Below are 23,262 nucleotides of genomic sequence, written 5' to 3' on the forward strand. Positions count from 1 at the left end.
GAACATACCCTAGTTGTGACCGTAGTCAAGTTACACTCATGAGTTTACAAAGGTTGTGATGAATGCAAGGAATGATGCAAGGATGCTAAAAACAATAGTCATAGCCTTACTATCGACGTGCCCCAAATGTGACCAAAATCTAGTTACATACATGAACATTTGAGATTGCGATGAATACAAATACATGTAGATGTAATTATAAATGTATAAACGTCTTATCCACAAGCATATTTATAAGTATACCTAGAAAAACACCTGATCGGACTGAAACCCTAATCAGGGTACTTAACTAGTGTATTAGATAATCTACAACTATTTTTAGTTGAATTTTTAAGGAAGATTAGAAGAAAACTAGTGTATTAGATGATCTACAACTATTTTTAGTTGAATTTTTAAGGAAGATTAGAAGAATAACTCACTTACATATTAAAACTAGTAAACATCCAAGTGCATTTGCATGTGTGCCCATATGTTTGGGGAGGGGGAGAGTTTTTGGAAGAGAGAAATTACTTGGGAGAAGGAGATCGCACAGAGAGAGAGCGAGAGAGAGAGAGAGAGAGAGAGCATGGAATGACCTTTGGAGAATGAGTAGATAAGAGATGGGAGGGGAGTTCATGGAGAGTGTTTAAGGAGATTACATCTTGAGATCAACAATATTGTCTTATAATTATGAATATTTCGGTACTAATAAATCTCAAGTGTTTTTTTCTACTTCAGGAAGTTCTTCTTTTGCAGTTAAATAAGAATAAATAACCATAAGATAGAAGCACGAAATGCGGAATTGTTACAATTGCAAAGAAGAAACTCTATATGTTCCTTGAGGATAACGGACTCATTTCTTTCATATCATATTTGTTGTCTTAAAGCATGGAAGTATAAACATTTGGAGAGAGAAGTCCAACAACAGTTCAGAAAGGAAGTCTGTTGCTTAAATTTGAAATCAATCATAATGCAAAATCAATAATATTACAAAATTCTCAAGAAAAAAGTGTAATGTGTTTCTCTTCAACATTTGAAATGAACAAGGTGTAGAACAATTATACCCAAAACTGTTTCCTCTTCCGAGACACAAGAACACTGTCAATAACTTGAAATCATAATGTAGGCCCACAAGTATTCGACAACCAGTGCAAAAGGAAAGAGAAGAAAAGTAGGATCACTAAATAAATATCTTAATCACGTAGATGTCTGACATACAACACTCACCTCATTATAATTGTACAAAAAAAAAAAAAAAAAGGAAATTGTGAGCGAATTACCCAATTTCTTTTAAGGCCTTGTTTGAATAATGCATTAGCTTATGAGATGTAGAAATCCCTTTTCAAGTCAATGACCTTTTTAAATACAAGAAACCTTAGATTTACTTGGAACTGCTGCAGCAATCTTTTTCCATCTAATGACAACATCTCTTGGAAAGGCCTTCAGAGCATTCAGAAGAGCAATATCTTCATCAGAGCTCCAATTCAAACGACTGCTGTTTTCTTTATAAAACTCCTAGTGAAAGAAAATTCCAGTTATAATCCCTGCTTTAATAGAAAGTGCAAGCTTTAGTCCATGAAAGGAGAGCAAGTTTTTTGAAGGTGTGTTCAAACCTTGTAAATTCCCAATCTACAAGATAGCAAGATCAAGAAAAGAAAGATCAAATGGATACAATATATTTCTCTGAGAGAATCTTTCTCTTACGAGTAATAAAATGAGTGTTCTTACTATGGGGATGGGAGTAACAACATGCTATCTAATGAAGAAAATAGATGACAATGGAGCAGCTGCAAAGACCCAGAAAAGCTTTTGTTTCCTCATTCTCGGGTATGTAACCATTGGAAAAGGAAATGAGAGCCACACAATTTGTCAATAAAAAAAGGTAACAATGGGTTATGATTCTAAAAATTAAAACCAGAAACCTCCTTAGTTTGAGGTTTCAGCCCATGACAAGATATGCTATTGAAACTAGACCTACGACAAGATTTCCAGAACACCCAAGGATAAAAGAAAGAAAAGGAATCATTAGTTGTGCAATATTGCTTTTATTTATGTTTCTATAAGAACATCAATTACAGGTGGTAAAGTGCATGAGTCATATCCTCATCATTGGAGCACTATTGAGAGATATCGACAGAAATATCCTTCCTTTCTTAGTCACCCACATGTGATAATAGATATCCACATGTGAGTTTCAGGCTATGGTCTCATCTCTATTGACAAGGACTGATCCAATATCATATGATGACCTTCATGCAATGTTGTTAAGCCATGAGTTCCTCCATGGCACCTCTCTCAACAAAGTTACAATGACCGACTCTACATCCAGCGGATCCTCTCCATCTGCAAACACTGTGCAACGCTCCTCTCCTGGCCCTCAAGGCTCACCATCCCCTTAACGTGGTGGTCATGGTGGTAGGGGAGGCAGGGGCTGTGGTGGTTGTGGTTGAGGTTTCCAAAGTTCCAACATGGTCATTTTTGGTGTTCTATTTGTCGACTAACTAATCACTCAACAGATCGGTGTTATTATCGTCAACAACCTGCATTTGCTCCTACCAATCAACTTTCTTACCCATCTATACCTACTGCCAACTATACCTATCTCACACACACGGCCTATGCAGCGCAACCGTTGCCCTACCATCACCCCAACCCACCACTATTACCTAACCCATCACCGCCCTCCCCTCTTCCTTGGTACCCTGACATTGGTGCTAGCCATCACGTCAAGCCTGATCTAAATTCTCTATCGGTTTATGATGAATATACTGGTCAGGACCAATTGCATGTTGGTAATGTTAAGGGTTTACCCATCACTCAGATTGGTTCTTCTTCTCTGCCTTCCAACTCTTCTCGTTTATTTACTTTACACAATGTTTTGCATGTTCCGTCAATATCTAAATCTCTCCTTTCTGTTCAAAAGTTCAGTTGTGATAATAATGTGTTTTTTGAATTTCACCCTTCTCACTTTCTTGTGAAGGATCAAGTCACCAAGTCAACCCTTCTTTCCGGACCGAGTAAAGGTGGTCTCTACGAGCTTCGGCCGTTTGGTCCTCGAACTACCGACCATGCCGTTTATAGCTCCCTTAATATTTGGCATTGTCGTCTAGGACACCCACATGAGCAGCTTCTCCGTCTTATGTTAAAAATAAATAATTTACCATCTCCATCATCTCGTTTAATAATATTTGTAAGGCTTGTCAGTTAGGCAAAGCCAGCCATTTATCTTTGCCTGCTACGCATCATAAGAGTTTATTTCCATTAGATCTTATTTTTAGTGACGTTTGGGGCCCCCCACTATTTTTGTTGATGGACATAGGTTTTATGTGATTTTTGTGGACGATAACACTAAGTTTATATGGTTTTATCCTTTAGTTTGTAAATCGGATGTGTTTGATGTTTTTCTTAAATTTCAAGCTCTTGTTGAACGCTTATTTGATCGCAAAATTAAATCAATACAAACTGATTGGGGTGGTGAATACAGAACTTTACCTGCTTATTTTTCAAAAATTGGAATTTCTCACCGTATTTCTGCCCCCATACTCATGAGCAGCAGGGTTCTATTGCACGACGTCATAGGCACATTGTTGAGATAGGACTCTCCCTCTTAGCTCATGGGTCAGTTCCTCAAACATACTGGCATTTTGCGTTCGACACAGCTGTTTACTTGATTAATCGAATGCCTACATCGGTTTCTCTTGGAATTTCTCCTTACCAACTGGTTTTTCATCATAGTCCTGATTATTCCTTTCTTAAGGTTTTTGGCTGCCTTTGTTTTCCATATTTGCATCCGTTTAATCAACATAAGATAGATTATCGCTCTTCCTCATGTGTGTTCCTAGGCCACAGTCCCTCTCATTTTGGGTATCACTGTCTTAATCTTTCCACAAAAAGCATTGTCATTGCATGGCATGTTCGATTTGATGAGGAATCTTTTCCTTTCTCCACCTCTATTTTAGGACCACCACCTTCCACGTCCATTGTCTCTTCTCTATGGGCTTCTGTCCCTATTCATGTTTCTTCAACTCCTATGCCCACACCATTACCAGCGGTGCAATTTCAGGCACCACCATCACCAGTGGGGGGTAACACCCCTACAATCGGTTCACCCTTGGTTGCACCTACACCAACCGTACCCAGCCCATAACCTATAACGCCACCTCTAGATGGCCCTTTCCAAGACTCCCCACCTCTTAAAACCTGTCCCCTACATGAACTCTACCCACCCAACACCATACCCCAGTCGAGTGCCACCCAGCCGTCCCAACAATCTGTACGCCATCCCATGCACCTACAGTCCAGGCCCCATGCTTTAAATGCAGTAACTGCTGCTACTGAACCGACTTATTTTTTGCAGGAAAATAAATTACCGGCTGCGATGATGGAGGAATTCAATGCTTTAATTCGGAATGGGACGTGGTCCCTTGTTCCAAGGTCACCCGATATGAACATTATTGGTTGCAAGTGGGTATACCGAATCAAACGGAAAGTCGATAGGTCTCTTGAGCGCTACAAAGCTTGATTGGTTGCAAAAGGGTTTCATCAGCAGCATGGGCTTGATTATGGTGAGTCTTTTAGCCCAGTCATCAAGCCCACTACGATCCGTCTGGTTCTCTCCATCGCTGTGTCCCAAGGCTGGTCCATTAGATAACTTGATGTAAGTAATGCATTTTTGCATGGTGTCTTAACTGAGGAAGTCTACATGACTCAGCCTCCTGGGTTTGTTGATACATCTCATCCAGATTCGGTCTGCAAATTGCATAAACCACTATATGGATTGAAACAAGGAGGATACATCCCTGTTTATCCGACACACAGGTGGTCATGCCTGCTATATTCTCATTTATGTCGATGACATTATCATAACAGCCAGTGACACTGCCATGATTGATTCCCTTATGCATCAGCTTTCTGGAGAGTTTTCAATTAAAGATATTGGCCCTCTATACTTTTTTCTGGGCATTGAGGTGGTTAAGAATTCTCGTGGAATTGTCCTGACCCAGTCTCGGTACATTTGTGATTTATTGAAGCGCACAGGAATGGTTGACTGCAAATCGATCAAGACACCTATGGCCACTACAGGTAAACCATCTGATTCAGGGGGTGCTCTTATGTCTGACCCTACTAAATATTGGTCTGTTGTTAGAGCTCTACAATATGTGACACTCGGCCCGATGTCAGTTTCTCAGTCAACAGGGCATGTCAGTTTATGCACGCTCCAATGGAGGATCACTGACAACTTGTTAAAAGGATCCTTCGTTACCTTCGAAGTACACAATCCCATGGCCTTCTCATTGAGCGTTCTCCTATCCACTCTCTTCAGGCCTTCTCCGATGCTGATTGGGCCGGTAACAGTGCAGACCGCAAGTCCACAGGTGGATTTGCTATTTTCCTTGGGCCCAACCTGATTTCTTGGACCTCCAGAAATCAAAGAACTGTGGCACGCTCTAGCACAGAGGCCGAGTACAAGGCCCTGGTTGATGCGTCGGCCGAACTTATCTGGTTGGAGTCCCTTATGCGTGAGCTTGGTTACCCATTGGCTGGTCTGTCGATCTTGTGGTGCGACAATATTGGTGCCACCTATTTGTCTGCCAATCCTATCTTTCATGTGCGTACCAAGCACGTGGAAATCGATTTCCACTTTGTGCGTGATCGTGTCTCCAAAAGGCAACTGCAAGTCCAGTTCATCTCCACCCACGATCAGCTCGCAGATACACTCACAAAGCCACTTGCTTCGACGTGGTTCACTTTCTTGCGGGACAAGCTGAAGATTCGGCCCACCGATTCTCCACCTTGAGGGGGTGTAATGAGAGATATCGACAGAAATATCCTTCCTTTCTTAGTCACCCACATGTGATCACAATATCTTACCTTGTGAAACACAATCCCTTGTATATGTAAACTCAATATTTGATTGTAATCTTTTTGTAATCTCTTCCTAGTTTAGATTAGCTAGGATCTCTCCCTTGTATTGTGTATATATACTCTCTAATTGAGAGAATCAAATCAAGGAATACAATTGCAAGTTATTAAGCACCCATCAGATAACAGAACTATACATGCTAGATAACCTAGGTTCCACAACTTGTTCTAATTTCTAAATCCAATTAGCATTCAGAGGCATGTTGTGGCACAAAATAAAATTCTTGACAAGATCATCATTTGAACTCACATTCTTAGGAAACACCATTTAATGACAACTATTTTTGCCAAGAAAATCTCTTGTTTAGACAATTCTAAGTTTATTTTTAGGAATAAAATGTTAGTTGCTATTCCAACTGTATTCTTTCTAAATAGTGAGATTCATGTCAAGCAGGAAACTCATAAATTTAACATTGCCCTAGCATCCAAAAGCAAGCATTAAAGGGTTGGCTAGCAAACAATAATAATATAAAGACAAATAGGCAATGGAACCATGACTGGTTTTAGAAAGAAAAATCTGGACTGCAAATCCATATACAAAGGTAGGGGGTCCAATTAAGTACCTCTAAGAAAGATGTTTATCCATCGTTAGTCAGTAATGTGGTGTTGGCTAGGATTACTTAGTATTGCGTACCTAAGAGTGGTTTGGGATGCGGAGGAGCTATTATCGCCCAACTCCCTAACCTAATGCGACACGAGGTCTGGTAATACCCTTGTTTTTTGTTTTTGTTTTTTTTTTTTTTTGCTTAGAATCATCAAATGTTTTCGTTGCATCAGGGAATCGGATAAGGGCAGTCAGTATGAGCTACTGAGCTAACGAGTTAACCTATCCATAAGGTCCTTGCTGAAAGCAGGAACTAGGAGAGGGCAGACTTCCTCTTGTTGTTGTTAAGGTAGTTGATCCTGTAAATCGGTGATGGGCCAAAGGCCCAGCTGGTCCGCCCACATGGGACAGGCCGGCTGAGCCAAAAATGAGAGAGAGAGAGAGAGAGAGAGAGAGAGAGAGAGAGAGAGAGAGAGAGGGACGCGGTCACTTAAGTGACCGATCCCTCCTCTGATTGGCCTATCCTAGGGTTTTAGCTTATATATAGATATAAGGCATAAACCCTAGGAGTGCATCAATTGAGTAGATCTCTCCCTCTTTCAAGTCTGTGTTTTCCTAGGGTTTCCATCGTTGCCTAGGGTTTTGTGTTGTGGAGTTCTCTGTGGAGAAGCCTGTAGAGATAGCGTTGTGCTCGTAACTGCAAGCCGCCTTCGATAATCCCTTCCGCTGCATTTTCACTCCGTTCAGGTGAGGTCTAAACCTCTAAGATTAATGGATTGGAATGCTCTTAGAATGCATGTTTCCCTAATAGTGGCATCAGAGCCGTTAGGGTTTGCGGTTCGCATATGGTGCATTTTTTTTTTAGAGATTAAAAAAAAAAGATTTTTGAAGATGCACAATCAGATCTCTTTCTTTTTTCTTTCTTTTTTTTTTTTTTTTCCCCTTCATCTCTTTTCTTCCCATTCGATGAATCACATGGAGGCCATGGCACTTGACACACAGCGAGGCAGCAGCATGCAGCTGCTACCGCGGCTGTGTGCGAGTGCGCGCAAGAGAGGGAAACCGAAGGGAAGAAGGGGAGGGGCAAGCCGCATTTGGCTGCCGCAACCGCGTGTGCACAGTAGGCTAGGGCAGCAGCCATGCTTGGCAGCACCAAGCAAGGCCTGCCACAGTCCACGTTTTAAAAAAAAAAAAACAGAAAATAGAAAGAAGGAAGAAGCTGCTGCCTAGGCAGCAACACGTTAGACCCAAAACAGAAAAGGGGAAGAAGAAGAGAAAAAGAAGAAGAAGAAAGAGAAAAAGAAAGAAATAGAAATAAAAAAAAAACCCTATTTTGTTTTGTTTGTTTTATTTTAGTTATAAAACAATTGCATATATGATTGTATCTTGGTTATAACTATATGCATAATATGGGGGTTTTGGTTCTAACAAAATGCATTTGATATGGTTTTAACTACATGCATGTGGTATGGTTCTTATTATATGCATATGCTTTATTTTTGTTATGCATGCATTGGGGTTTGTCCTTGATAGCTTATTCATGTGGTTTCTTTATTGAAGCATATCTTAGGTTTATGTTTTTTTTTGTGGCCCCTAACAAATTTTGGGGATCTCCCCTATAGGGTTTCTCGTTTTTGGGAGGCATTTTATTTATGTCATGTGCACCCCCCCATTAGGAAGAAATCATTTTGTGAGATCCATGGGAGAAAAATGGGAGATAGGGTGTTGCCCCAAATCATCCCATATTTTTCCCATGTGTATTGGAGATTACCCAAGGCCACTTTGTTAATAAAGAAACATATGTTCCCCCCATTGCGGTATAGACCTGTTTGACGCTGCCATTAGGGTATCGCTGTCAAACACCCCATCCCATGCACACCATGTGTTTTGCTATTTTTTACATCTTCATGTGATGGATTTGGTACTTGTCAAGTGACGCGCTTATTTGGATAGATGTGCGTTAGAGTTAGTACCTGGAAGTGATACAAAGTGCAGTGCTCGCCGATAGTTTGTAGTAGGATCTTGAATGCAAAGAGCCGGTTGTAATTCTAATATTTTTTGAGAAGCCATGTAATGGGAGCTACTGCACTGCGTATCACAACCACGTACTGACTCGGCATATTACTTCGAGTACCAAATTTGGGTCTCTTGCGTGAGTCCCTTGTGCACCCAATGTATGGCGCATTACGCTGTGGTTAGGAGATTCTTGGGTTTTCCCCTACATTTGTTCAAAATCAATTAAAGTTATACGTCCCCAGACCCATACATTGTGAGATTTGATTACCAACTTAGCGAAGTTTTTGGTCTCACCGTGTGGAGAAGGGTACCATTAATTTTAATTAGGGTTTCTTAAATAATTTTTGGGTTTATGGATGTATACTAAATGTCCTCCCTTACACATTGTAGTGATGGCCTCTAAGAGTGTTGTTGCCAACCTTAACCAAGGCAACAAGTTGGATGGCACCAATTATGACATGTGGCACAGAAAGGCCAAGTTCTTGTTGGATGAGCAAGATCATCTTAAACATCTGACCACTGAGATGGCCCCACCCAAAGTTGGTACTACCGCCCATCACCGTCAAGAAAAAGAGGCTTACAACAATTGGTTTAAGAGAGATCGTAGTGCGTGCTTTCTTATGTTAAGCATGATACATAATGATCTTATAGGCCAGTATGAGAAGTGCGAGACTGCCAAGTCCATGTGGGACTTGGTAAGGCTCGACTATGGCGGTATATCCATGACCAAACTTAGGTCCATGACCAAATTTAGGTCCATGACCTTGAAGTTTGAGATGTACCGTAAGGACCCCAAACACACTATGGTTGAATACCTTAGGGTCATAAAAGACATGATCCAACAATTAGATGATACTGGGAAACACCTTACCGATGAGCAGCAAGTACAGGCTATCATCAGGACGTTGCTTGATTTCTGGGGGCAGATAAAGATAGTTCTGACACATAACGATACTGTCAAAACATTTAATGACATTGCCGCTCATGTGGAATAAGAGGCAGAGCACCTAAAGGTGATCCAATCACATGCCCTTGTCGCCCAAACGGGGTAGCGCAAAAATGGGTCTAAGCACAAGAGACAGAGAAACACTGGGAATCAGGATCAAGCTCAGAAAGCTGCACCAACTGGGTGTAAGACCACCAAGCGCCGACATGGCAAGCGAGGTGGAAAGAACGATATTACCAAGGTTAAGTGCTATAATTGCCAGAAGATGGGGCACTTCGCTCGTGACTGCACTAAAGCAAAGCATGTACCATTTCTGCCTCTCTCTCCTTGTACTTTTGTATGTACACACATTTTGGTTGCCCAAACCCAATCTGATTGGATTGTGGATACAGGTGCAACAAGACACATAATGTGAGATCAAGGGGGGTTCGTAGATTATAGAAAGATTCCGGATGGTGCCTAAAATATCTACATGGGGAGTGGCACTAGTGAAGTAGTTCGAGGAGTTGGTACCTACCAGCTCACCTTGCGTACTAGACGTATCTTGCTACTTCATGATGTGCTATACGCACCAGAAATCCAGCATAATCTACTTTTCGTTACTGCATTATTGACTTTCGGATATTCATTTATTTTTTATGGTGACTCTTTTGAGATACGATTGGATGGTAGTAGTTTTGGATATTGTAGGCTTGAGAATGGTTTTATTAAATTAGATTTGATAATTCCTATTGTTTCCTCTTCATCTTTTGTAGTTGGTTCTAATGCTAGTCCTGATTCAATTACTTGGCATGCTAGACTAGGAAACATAGGTCGAGATAGGATGGGATGGCTAGCTCGAGAAGGCCTTCTTGGCTCACTCGCTAAAATTAACCTACCGACATGTGAGGCCTGTTTAGCGAGTAAGGCCCATAAAAAGCCTTTTGGAAAGGCTAAACGGGTAACCCAGACCCTAGAGCTTGTCCATTCAGACATCTGCGGACCAATGAACGTGAAGGCACGTCATGGTGCTTCCTATTTTCCCACCTTTATCGATGATTATTCGCGATATGGTTATGTGTATCTGATTGCTCACCGCTACGAGAAGCTAGAGTGCTTCAAACGCTTTATAGCAGAGATTGAGAATCAGCAAGGCAAGAGGTTAAAAACTCTACACGTTGACCGAGGACGCGAGTATCTGTCCAATCAATTTAAAGAGATGTGTGAGGAAAAATGAATCACTAGGCAACTGACTATTCCCCAAACTCCACAGTAAAATGGTGTAGCAGAGCGGAGGAATAGGACGCTTTTAGATATGGTTAGATCGATGACCGTTGCCTACGTCATGATGACCTAGGAGTACATCAATTGATTAGATCTCTCCCTCTTTCAAGTTCTGTGTTTTCCTAGGGTTTCCATCGTTGCCTAGGGTTTTGTGGTGTGGGGTTCTCTGTGGAGAAGCCTGTAGAGATCGCATTGTGCTCGTAACTGCAAGCCACCTTCGATCATCCTTTCTGTTGCGTTTCCACTCCGTTCAGGTAAGGTCTAAATCTCTGAGATTAATGGATTGGAATGCTCATAGAATGCATGTTTCCCTAACAGGTCCTATTTGTATGCCTTATTTTAATATGTTTATAGGGTGTTTATGGTACTCCTAATGGTATCCTAATCTATCTAATACTTATAAATTACATCAAATACATATAGATGCCTTTATTACCACTACCCACTATGGAGCCAACATCGTTTTCAGGTACGGAGAGCGAACCGATTCCACTACCCTCTTGGCAAGAAAGACTGGATTTCTAACCCCTATAGTATCGGACTCCTGACCTAGTAGGGCTGGGCACATCATCTGAGTGATAGGCGTCAATGACCACCTTCTTGTTCTGATGCTTGAAGTTGTTTTCGATCAAGCACCTCTCTTGGTACTCTACCTCCGTTACTCCACTCTGAATGCACCTTACTCAGTAAGCCCTGCAATATTAGCTCCCTTTTGAGTGGTTACGGGACAAGCTGGTCAATAAACCAATAGCTTACACATTCATATGGTTATCAAAATCGTGTAACCAGGGGATTTTTGGAGTAGAGGAGTCTTATATATCATGGTTATGAAGGTGAAGTCAAGATTACAAAGTCAATTTCTATCATCAATCACCGAGAGTAGAAAGCTTTGATTTTGTTGGCCCAACTCGCTGTTGGATTCGAATTGTGTTTGGATGGAACATATTTGGAGTTTGTTGTGTTTGCAATTTTTACCAATTTTTTTTTTGGGGGGAGGCGAAGCCAGATACTTGTGTGGAGATGAATATTGATGTTCCACTCGCCGTCTTATCACCACTTTATCCTCTAAAAACCTACACCTTCACCGAAGCTTCTGGCTTTCCGTCAAGGCCCACCCGATTCCTATCAGTGTAATACATCACCTTCCACTGTCTCTTTCGACCCAAATGCATGGATCAGATGCATGAACAACAATGCTATGGTTTAATGTATAGGGTTTATGATATGATACGAGCGTAGGAGGCCCCATGCCCGATCGGGGCTTTGGTAAAATGTATTATTGACATTATCAGTGTAGATCTTGGGTTACATAAATATTTTCCATGCATGGCTTAGTGAAATTTTTGCATTCCTTCTAACACTTGATGCCAAATTTCTAAATGGAATTTTTTTTTTCTTTTTTCTAACACTTCTATTCTTTTGTTAATGACAGGATATTGTAACTGGGAATTGGTGGTTGAGTTCTATAAATGATAACGAGCATATAGGATATTGGCCAAAGTCTATATTCACTAGTTTAGCTGACAGTGCTTCTTTTGTGGCATGGGGAGGTGAGGTCTACAGCCCTAAGAATAGGGTATTGCCTCAAATGGGAAGTGGTCATTTTGATCCTAAAGAAGAGCATAAATCAGCCTACATGAATTATATTAAGGTTGTCAGCAAAAAATTTAAACTTAAAGTTCCTAACAAAGTAACACCAGGCAGAATAGATGATCCCACATGTTACAAGGCAGAATATTATGATGACATTGGTGGTAACTTAAAACAAGTAGTAATGTATGGGGGACCCGTATGTCATCGTTGAATGCTGTTCTCTAATGTGTCATTAGCAAATAAATAAAATTCTCATTTAGTCCTTTTAGTATCCTTATACTTTTTTTTCCCTCTCCAACTTAGAACTTCAGGATCCTGTACAGACACTCTGAATTTAACTTTTGTGCGTGTGTGTGTGTGTGTGTGTGTGTGTGAGAGAGAGAGAGAGAGAGAGAGAGAGAGAGAGAGAGAGAGAGAGATTGTGAGGGGCTTATACGTGAGCCATCCATGCAAAACATTTGGGCCTTCAATTCTATCTAGCCCATTACCTTCCATGGGGCCTTCATTATCCCTCTCTTATTATCTTCTTTTGCATGGCCCATTTTATCATTGCATAATGCTTCCTATTCGATATTATAAAGTTTGATTCAGATATTGCGGTTTCTTATCCTTGTGAGGCCACCAATAGTCCAGATTGTGCCATGCACAACCTTAATCCAGACAAGGGGATAGGTCATTCTCTCATGTGTGCCGATCCTAAGGGTCACAATCAACCATATAAATATAACACAAAACATGGCTCAGATCATTCATACAAACACTGTGGAAGCGATACAATTAAAGACATTCTTAAAGTTATATACACTAGTGGTTAACTACATTTATACATTAAAACATTTCTTACATGATTCATATGATTATATACAAACTTTACCAGAAACATAAACGTATATACATTAGACTGGTCACCAACAATTAAAACCTCAAGTACACAAAAGACCACGGAACTCAATATAAACATCCTTCCAAAATACATCTGAAACGTCATAACATCATCAAGATTCTCTGCTTTCATGACCATATGCCAAGTAAACCCCTTTTATAGTCTCATCATCAGTAAAACATCAACTTAAATGGGGTGAGCTTGCGCCCAGTGATCAGGTACTATGAATATTACATACACATGCATATATAAGATTATAAACTTTGCAAGCATAGATGGAAAGTTAGCATATCAAAATTCATTTCCAATTAATTATGTTAGTTCATGGCCATTTATTGGTCTACCGAGTCCACAACAAGCTAAAGATGGTAGTCGACCTCGTATCACTATTCTACTCTTGTTCCCGATCACTGTAACTTGGGGAGGATGATACAGTAAGAATTATAAATGGACTCTACCCCCTTGTATCTAGGCATCGGAGCTCTGGGAGGGGAACCCTCATCTATTTAAACATCATACTAGACTAGTCTTCTCCCATGTGTCCAAACATCATAGTCCTAGGGGAGGACAAGCTTTAGGTCATAACATCTTACTAGACTCATCTTCTTTCATGTGTCCTATACCGTAGCCTCAGGGGAGGATAATCTCTGGTTAAATACTTTTCACTAGTCTTACCTTCTCCCATGTACCCAGGCACTGTAGCCTTGAGGTAGGGTAAGCACAAGGCACACTGTCGGCTCTCATCCAGTACATAGACCCCCTACTAGAAAGGGGCGGTAGCCACAGGTTGTATTACAAATTACCATTAACCATACACACATACATCTTTTTCATTAATTACTTCATCTCTCTTTTCATTTCATAAATCAATCTTTCCTTCTCTTGTTATAACATGTATAACCATTCAATATAATGTTTATTGCAAAGCATATCAAACTTCATCTCACTTCCACAGACCGTATACATATGATCATTTCGTATAAATTTCACATGTCGTACTTCATTCAACATTCAAATATTATCATGTAAACATTTAGGTGGTGTTTTTCACGATGAGCATGCCAAGGTGGTTTTTTCTTATAGAAAATTCCTAGGTGTTACGACAAACTTTGAAGCAGAATTTTAAGCATTTATTTTGGGGATGGAGCACGCTAGAGATCAAGGGTTTTTTCGAAAGTCCGGATAGAATGTTATTCTGTGGAGGTTTTACTTTTTGTGTCCTGTAAAAAAGTCCCCTGGTTTGTTTGGCAGGCTGGTGTGTTCTCTAAGCATTCTTTGACTCAATCGATTGGAAGATAACGAACTATTATCGTGAAGCCAACCCTATTGCTGACTTCTTGGAAAAATCAGCAGAAAGACTACAAGTTTTATTGTAATGGATGCCCAATGTAGACCAAGGTTTCGGGTGTTTCCTTTTTGATTTTTATTTTGTTATTTTTTTTATACTTCCTTGTCGATGACAATGCCGAAGGTGGGGGGATTTAAATTTGTTTTTTCTTTTTGTGGTTGTGTCTGGCTTCTAGCCGGTTTAGTTTTTGTATACCTCTTCTCATTTTTCAATACAAATGATCTTTTAGCAACAAAAAAAAAATTTGAAGGCATCTTCATGACATTCATTCATGTAACAATTTATATAATTCATGCATCATACAGTAATTGCATCACATCATACAAATTCATATCATGCATCATTCACAACATACATATATTAGGTTACAATACTTAGTCATATGTCCCACAACTTAGTACTTACAATCTGAGATCGAACGCCAACAATCGAGTAAATGAGCCTTCTAGTTACTCGTTACCTATTTGCAAAATGACCTCTCAAAAAAGGGTCACAAACCTTAAGGAAGCCAAAAACTCAAGTCACAATGGGTTCAACCTTTCAAAACAGGCGAAATGCCAAATTGGGTTGCACCAGTCTCGCCAAATCCCAAGTAGCTCATTGGTACCCTCGTCTGAAGTCTCTTCCCATGAACCCTGTGGAACCCTATGTAGGCAATGCTACGGTCAATGGGATCATGATGGTTCACCATGCTAAACCAATAAAAAATATGTTTTGAGTTCCCAACTCTTGGGATCTCCAGGGTTGTCCCTAGGGTTGCCCTAGGGCACCTTAAATTGTCTTGGGCATCCTATTTTCAATTTTTAGGGTTTTTCATGGTCGCCCATGGTGCCCTACTAGGATCCTATTAGGGTTTGGTATGACAAACCAATGCCTAGTCCATCTCTTTGGCGTCCCGTAAAATAATGGGATCCATGTCTAGAACAGCCTAGTGGAAGCTGCGGATCGGGAGAATCGAGAATACTTTGAGTCGTCATGGAGTTGATCAATCAAACAAGCACTACCAGTTGTAGGGGATACTCTTCTTGAGATCCAAGAATAATGTCTTAATTTTATTCAACCTTCACTACCTTTCTCCATTCATGGAGGATTACATATAGGCTTAGAGCTAAGTACATGTAAGGAAGAAAAGAAAAATAGGAATCCAATCTTCAATCAGCCCAATATACTCTCAATCAGAAAATAAGAATCCAATCTTCTCTTCAATCAGCCCAATATACTCTCAATCAGAAAAATAAGAATCCAATCTTCTCTTAAATAAAAATTCCCCGATCGGCAAGTTTGACACACTGTTGGAAATTTCAAATTCAAATCTTCCATGTATAGATCGTCATCCAATAGGAAATAATTCGATAGAAGATTCAATGCTTCAATACTTCAATTATAAGAATCACTTTAATTAGGAAACTATGTGAACCGAGGTTTCCACTAAAATCTCATTCCAATTATGAAAGTGTATCTCCATAGCAGATCTCGTACTTTCCATAATAGGAACCTTCCAATTAATGTAGGGCATTGCTGAGATGGCTGATAGGAACTTCCAACAATAGAAGATGCAAAGCTGGCCTGCATCAATGTTATAGAGAAAATACATCTCTATTCCATCCCATGGAAAGAGAGATCCATCCCATACTTGAATGCACAGCAGAACATAATCGATTTGGGTGACTTTCACATCCCATGAATAATCATAAAATTGGAACAACAGGAATTAACATAAATTTGCTAACCTGATGAGCCTCAAGTGTTGCTCCTCCAATAGACAATGGTTCTTCCTTCAATGAGCATTCCAAGTAAAAAGATCTGAACCTCCAATGGTGCAGCCAAGGTTCTTCAAGGAAATCCTAGATCCTCTTCAGTTCCTCAGTCACAGATCTAGGTTTCCAAAACCCTAACTCTCAAAAGTCTAGAGAGCTGGAAGAAGGGAAGAGAAGAGATCACAAGAGAGAGAGAGGGGGAGAGCCAAAATTTGTCCAGAGGGGGGGGGGGGCAGCCAAAAACGTGGAGCACTGGTACCCCCTCTGCGTTTTTTAGCTTTTTATAAAGCCAGGGTTTCTAAAACCCTAGATGGGAAAAATCCCACTAAGAGTCTTGCTCTCTGTCCCATTGTTGGCTTTCCTGTTTAAACTCCAAGTGCTTCTAATTGGTGAAGAAGGACAACCTAATAGGGAATGATATAATTAATTAATTATTTCAATTTATGGATAATTATAATTGGCACCATATCCAGTAATTAAATAAATTACCAATTATTTTAGCAAATTCCAAATAACTCCCTACATGATAATAAATTATCATGTACAACCCCCCTCACTAATCAACACCATCATTATGGAATCAGAGCATGTACACTAGTACTGCCAAACCCATTCCATAGTACATGTCCATACAAGAGTGTCTGTGTATCTGATCGGGTCCCGTAAAACTTGATAAAACACTTTAATAAAATAACCATATAAACGTAGGTGTGCTACCCCACTCGCGTATGAGCCTGCTGTAAATGTGAGTGGGGCTCGGTCAACAGGGGAGGTGTTACCTATCGCTGTTGAGGCAATTCAGCCTACAACGCCACTTGGAGATACATTTGAAGTGTTGGAAGGGACTGCCTTACCCATGGTGGGTGAGGCTGCACTTGCTCCAACGGCTGTGGTGGAAGTGGCAGCATTACCTTTGGTGGGGGAAGGCCCAAACGGCTTGACATCTGTGGCTGTGCATGATAGCCTAGAGGCAGCTCCTTGTGTGGACCATTGTGGATCACAAAACACTGCTCCAACGGTAGGGGGCACCATTGAAGTGGCCTTGGGTTGCCCAATCCCAATTGGTACATAGGAAGGTAACTCAGAGAGGGTGAGTTTGTAGGAGGTTAGCCCTATTTCGTCTAGTGCTTGCGAAGGCCAGGTGGCATGCCTAGATCCATCGTCTACCGTAACATCTTTTGATGAAGTTAGACAGGTAGATGCAGCTCTTTTGAGTACCTTTACACCACTTACCAATAGGTCTGGTAAGCAGCCTAAGAATGTGCGGAACCAGCCACAACATGCCGTCAGGGGGGCTTCAAAATCCAGTAAGTATCAATGAAGATAGTATATTGGAATTTGCATGGCATATTGAACAGCCGTACTAGGGCTGCTTTGAAGATTCTGGTTCAAACTTAGAACCCTGATGTAGTATGCATTGCAGAACCTATGGTTATGCCTAATAAATTCCCTAAGTTGTTTTTCCAACGAATGGGCTTCTGTGTGGATTTTATACATAATGAGAGAGTGGGGAAGAATCCTAACTTATGGATAGTCTGGAGGAATTCATTCTCTAAGCCAGTGGTCTATAGCTCTTTTGATCAATAAATCACGGTATTCATGGAGGTGAGAGGTGAAAAATTCTTCCTTTCGGTTGTGCATGCTAGTAGCCTATGTGCTCGAAGGAGGGATCTTTGGGTGGACTTGTCGAGTCAGCCTATCTCATTGCTGCCTTGGCTTGTGGTAGGGGACTTTAATGCAACCCTACTAGTGTCTAAGAAAAGAGGACCGGGTGCTTTTCATACAGGGGCTGCGATGGAGTTTGCGGCTTTTTTGGACTCTGCTTCTCTCCTTCCTTTACCGTCCAAAGGAAATAAATTCACATGGAGCAACAATAGAAAACAAGGGAATGCTAGTGCTGTGCTGGATATAGGTTTATGTAACCAGGCCTGGCTGGATTGTTACCATGATGCATATTAGCGGGTGCTTCCGATGTCTATGTCTGATCACTCCTCTATTGTGATTTTTTCTAACTCTGTGCCCAAGTCTGTCAATTGCCGTTTCAGGTTGTAGCGTTTTTGGTTAGAACATAAGGACTTTGCCACTGTGGTGCGCCAGTCCTGGGGTGAATATGTGTCAGGCTCCCCATTTTATCTTGTCACTCAAAAGCTAAAAAGATTGAAGGCGGCCCTTAGAGGATGGTCTAGAACTGCCTTTCCCAATGTCAATTTTGAGGTTGACCAAGCTAGAGCAGCGCTGGAGGACGCTGAGGAGATTATGGAGACGGTGGGAACCACAGACTATCTTATGCAGTGTGAATTCCAAGCAAGGTAGGAGTACATTACGGCTATCACACTACAAGAAAAATTATGGTCAGAAAAGTCTAGAATTAGGGCTCTCACTTTTGGGGATCGGAACACAAGATTCTTCCACCTGGCTACTAAGATAAGGTGTTCCAAGAACCTCATTCGGGTGCTTAAGAAGACTGATGGGACTATTCTTAATGATGGACCCCAAATCAGCGCCTATGTAACGGAGTACTATGAAGCTTTTCATAAGAAAGTGACTTCTGAAGCATAGCCGAATATCCTATCTTGCATTCCGTCGTTAATTTCTGCGGATGACAATGCTTTTCTTACGGCTGTACCTAGCAGGGAGGAGATTAAAGCCACAACTTTTGACTTGGATCCAGATAGTACGCCTAGTCCGGATGGGTTCCCAGGTGCGTTTTACAGATCCTGTTGGGAGATTATTGAGAGTGATGTATGTCAGGCTGTCTCACGATTTTTTGTTGATGGCATCATCACCAAAGGGATTAATAATAATTTCATCTCACTAATCCCAAAAGTTGAAGAGGCACTTACCCTGGATAAGTTTTGGCCTATTTGTGTTGGCAATTTTCTATATAAACTGATTCCCAAAATCCTTGTGACCTGCTTGTCTGGTTTTCTTCCTAGGTTGATTTCTGAGGAACAGGACGCTTTTCAAAAGGGGAAAGTTATTTTTTCCAATATTTGTGTGGCTTCTGAGCTGACAAATATTTTGCGTATGAAATCTCATGGTGGAGGGATGGGCCTTATGCTGGATATTCAAAAAGCTTATGACTCAATGGAATGGGACTTCATGTTCGATGTGATGAGAAAGTTCGGATTCAATGACAAACGGGTCAACATGATTCATCAGCTACTTTCTTTGGCTCGGCTCTCAATCCTCCTTAATGGAGGACCAGTTGGCTTCTTTGGGGTAGAGAGAGGACTACAACAAGGTGACCCCCTGGCTGTCACACCCCAAACAACCCCTAGGAGGATTGGGTAGGTGACCCGAATTGCATAACGGTAATTCGCCAAAATCCCACAGATCTAGAAGCAGTGCTTACGATCATGGAACCACAACCATCTCTTTACTATAGGTAAGATCAGAGTGCAGCAGATAAACTGCAATTCAATAATAAAAGGAAGCATAGCGATACGGGGAAATAGTGATAATATATACATATAAAAGTTTTACATTTCCCATCAACCCACACACAAAGAAAACAAAGAAGCAAAGCTGATAAGGTACAGTACTACATACAAAGACATGTATAGGGCAAGCATACTCAACCCCAAAAAGGAAAAAGAAAAAACTACAACAACCAAGTCAGAATGAGGATAACTCCAAATAACCCAAAAGGAGGCCCCAAGTCAAAAGCTGTCACGAACACACTTCATTGGTCTTCATCAACAACCACCGAAAATGTGCGCAGGATCGGTATGACCTCCTTCGGGGTCCACACCAATATCATTGTAACAACCAAAAGTCTCTTCCTCGAAATGACTCGCCATGCCACAGTGGCATCCACCTGCAAAATCATCTAAGAAAAACATTGCATAATAGAGTGTGAGCCCCACTAAGCTCGTGAGCAAATAACATCAATCATGCATGCACAAGCAGTCATAATTCACAATTCATATGGTCCTACATGATATGCAAGTCCAGTTTAATTATTAACCACCTAGCAATACAAGTAAGTCGGGTCTGTGCTACTACAATCTCCAATACATGTATCCCTAGTGCGGGCTTCTAACCCCTTTCCGTGATACACCCATTGAGTTGTCTGAGAGGACCAGTCAGCTCCCGCATTCGTTCACCAAGGTTAGCCCGACCAGCCCTCTGTGATTAACCCGTGGGACAATCCATTTCTTTCTTTCTTTTCTTTTCTTTTCTGGCTTAAAGCCCATGTGCACCATTCTGGTGTTCTATACATTCATGCACCATTCCGGTGTTATTTTCATTTCTTTTTCTCTTTTCTCTTTTTCTGATGGTCGCCCCCACAGGCATCCAACACCTTAACCCCTATTAGCAAGGGTGCGTAGCATGGATGATGAAACTCTAGCCCCGTGTCTATATGGCATCGAATGAGTCAGGTGGTGTCAACCGCATCCCATACTACGGCCTACCACGAGCCTCATTTCCAAGCTGACTACGGCATCTAGTCTAACATTCACAATCATCATAGAAGAATTCACAGTGTTGATCATCAGACAGTCATTATGCAGTGAGTTGAGTAGTTTGAACAAAAGTAAATAACACTGCAATTATATTCAATTCTTATTAGCCGACATCAGATCATAATTACATATACACATATGATAGTATTATTCACTCACCTGCACTTGGCTCTAGGTATTCAGTCATAATCTCAGTTCCAGCAGTTGTCTGGTCGTTGACCTTGAGCACGGAATCAGGTCCTAGATGTAAATCAAAAGTTGTTATGTTAAGTTATTAGCCTGTCATTGGAAGTCCAAGGGTTACCCTAAACTTACTGGGTTAACCCGGGGTTTAGTTGGTTACACTTGGAATCACTGGGCCTTGCATTGGGCCTTAGACTCATATCCCGATGCATCAACCAGTGCCAGTGGCTCAAAGGGTAGAAAAGTCATTTCAATGGTAGTACCTGACCCTAGGCCAGAATATGTTTACAGTGCTGCCCACAGCTTGTCTATGCTGTAGGACCAAGCACAGCAGAGCTTCCTTTACCTGCGGGGCCCACTAGGGTTCCAAAATATTTTCATATATGGACAGATGTGGGGAAGGGCTTTTTGGTAATTTTCCAACCTTCCCACAGTATCCAGGGGTTAAAGGGTGAGGTTCCCCAAGTCTGTCCATCAATCCAGCTAATTTTCCTTCACTGGGCGTTGTCTCTAGGTGATGTCTGCACCGCCCAGTGTATCCCCCAGTGCCCTCAAATCGACATTGGGCTGAGTTCCCAAGGCTGGGCTTTTCAGGCTAGGCTTATTGATGAACACATTCATTTGTGAAATCTTAGGGCATAAAGCATACATTTTACCACATTAGACAGAGTTACTTGGTGCTTTCTTGTGCTTTTCAGGGTTTAGGTGAATTCTTGTGAAAATGGAGGAGATGATGCTAAGGAAATGTTTTTAAGTTGTTTAGAGGTGCTAATGGCTTGGATGCGTAGCCCATTGAGTCAGCTTCGCAACGGTTCAAACGACACTTGATTCCGAGTTGAAACGAAGAAGTTACGGCTGTTTCCGTAACGACGCGCGAAAATGGTCTGTAGGGGTTTATTTGTAATTATTGACAGTCGGCCGGGGACAAAGTGAAGCGGAAGTTCGGATGCCGGAGGCTTTAACGGAATAACCAGAAGTTATATTTCCTGTACCCGAAAGATTCCATTTGGAGGGCTCTGGACATTCCAACTTCAACTTGAGATATCTTGGGCTCCCCAACTCCAAATTGGACGAAATTTGGGTCTATTTTGGGTAATTTTTCACAAGGAACACAATGGTGAGGCCTGTATAAGCACCCAATGCTCCACGTTTTCTGAAGCACAGAATGGGTATTTTATTTATTCTTGAAGGAATCCTAGTCATCACCCTTACTCTCTCTCTCCTCCAACTTCTCAAGGGCACTTCTGGAATTCTACTTGGGATAGATTTATTTTGAAAGATATTCTCTCACCTATGGAAAGTTGAAAAGTCAAAGATACTTTGATTTTATTGCTTGGAGAAGATATCTACAAAGAAAAGGAAGCACTTGTTAGAATTGAAAGTTTATTTTTCTAGAAATTGAAGGTCTATGTAAACAATCTTCTCTTCTTCTTCTTTCTATTTTTTTATTTTTTTTCTTAGGATTCAAGGCATTGTAAAAGAGGAAGGAGAAGAGAATGTTCTCTTTTCTTAGGGAATATTTCTCCTACACTTCCCTCTTCTCTCTTCTCCTCTCTTCCCCCTATAAATACCCCTTGCCCTTTGGGTTGTAACAAGTTAGTTTTTTAGTTCAGTTTTTAGTTAGTTTCTAGTTCAATTTTAATTCAGTTTTTAGTGTAATTCTTAGCTCAGTCACTTAGTGAAATTTCTTCTCTTCTTCTCCTTCTAATTTGTGATTTTTGGCTTTTCTAAGTTGTAGTTTGCTTTTTTGATTTTCATTTAATGGTTATAATAGGTTTAGTTTATGCTTTAATTTCAATTTAAGTCTTCAATTGTGTTGTAATTTCTTAATTCTAGTTTAGGTTTTAAGCCTTCTAGTCTAAGTTCTTAAGTTGATGACAAGACTTGAAGATTTTAAACCTCAAGTCGCTTTAGTTTGATAGGTTAGATGCTCATGTGTTAGGACATCGATTTAATCCCTTAATTTTGTTAGATGCTTATGAGTTAGGATGCATTGATTTTCGTTAGTTTAATTAGTTTAATTTAACACTTTAATTTGGTTCACTTTGCATTACTTTTAAGTTAGTTTAATAGAGTGGCGTATATCTCCTCGTGTTCGACCCGTAGCTACGATTAACCCGTACGCTTGTGATTTTATTTTAACTCAAACACTTATACTTGATCCTCTGCATGTTTGGGGGATCAGGTAGCCCTTGAGATGGCCTACCCAATGGTCCAATTGGATCATCCATCAGATCCACCATTAGGCTACCAGAGTTGCCCAAGCAGTCCAGATGAATAGTGCCACAGGGTTTTGGCCAGGCTTGGGAGTTGGTTTCAGCCACATGCAGGGCTGGAAATGCATGAATAACAAGGGTTC

The 23,262-nt window shown here is 40.9% G+C and overlaps 1 protein-coding gene across 1 annotated transcript; it reads left to right on the forward strand.

Moving 5' to 3' along the window:
- The first annotated feature begins 1,757 nt into the window (after positions 1-1,757).
- On the forward strand, positions 1,758-9,456 carry LOC122649550 (uncharacterized mitochondrial protein AtMg00810-like). The gene is made up of 4 exons (XM_043842749.1): positions 1,758-1,806; positions 4,849-5,180; positions 5,303-5,522; positions 9,113-9,456. Exons 1-4 carry the CDS (start codon positions 1,758-1,760, stop codon positions 9,454-9,456), a joined length of 945 nt encoding a protein of 314 aa, XP_043698684.1.
- The last annotated feature ends 13,806 nt before the right edge of the window (positions 9,457-23,262 follow it).

The sequence above is a fragment of the Telopea speciosissima genome, chromosome 1 (assembly GCF_018873765.1).
Source record: "Telopea speciosissima isolate NSW1024214 ecotype Mountain lineage chromosome 1, Tspe_v1, whole genome shotgun sequence".
In the NCBI taxonomy this organism is placed as follows: Eukaryota; Viridiplantae; Streptophyta; class Magnoliopsida; order Proteales; family Proteaceae; genus Telopea; species Telopea speciosissima.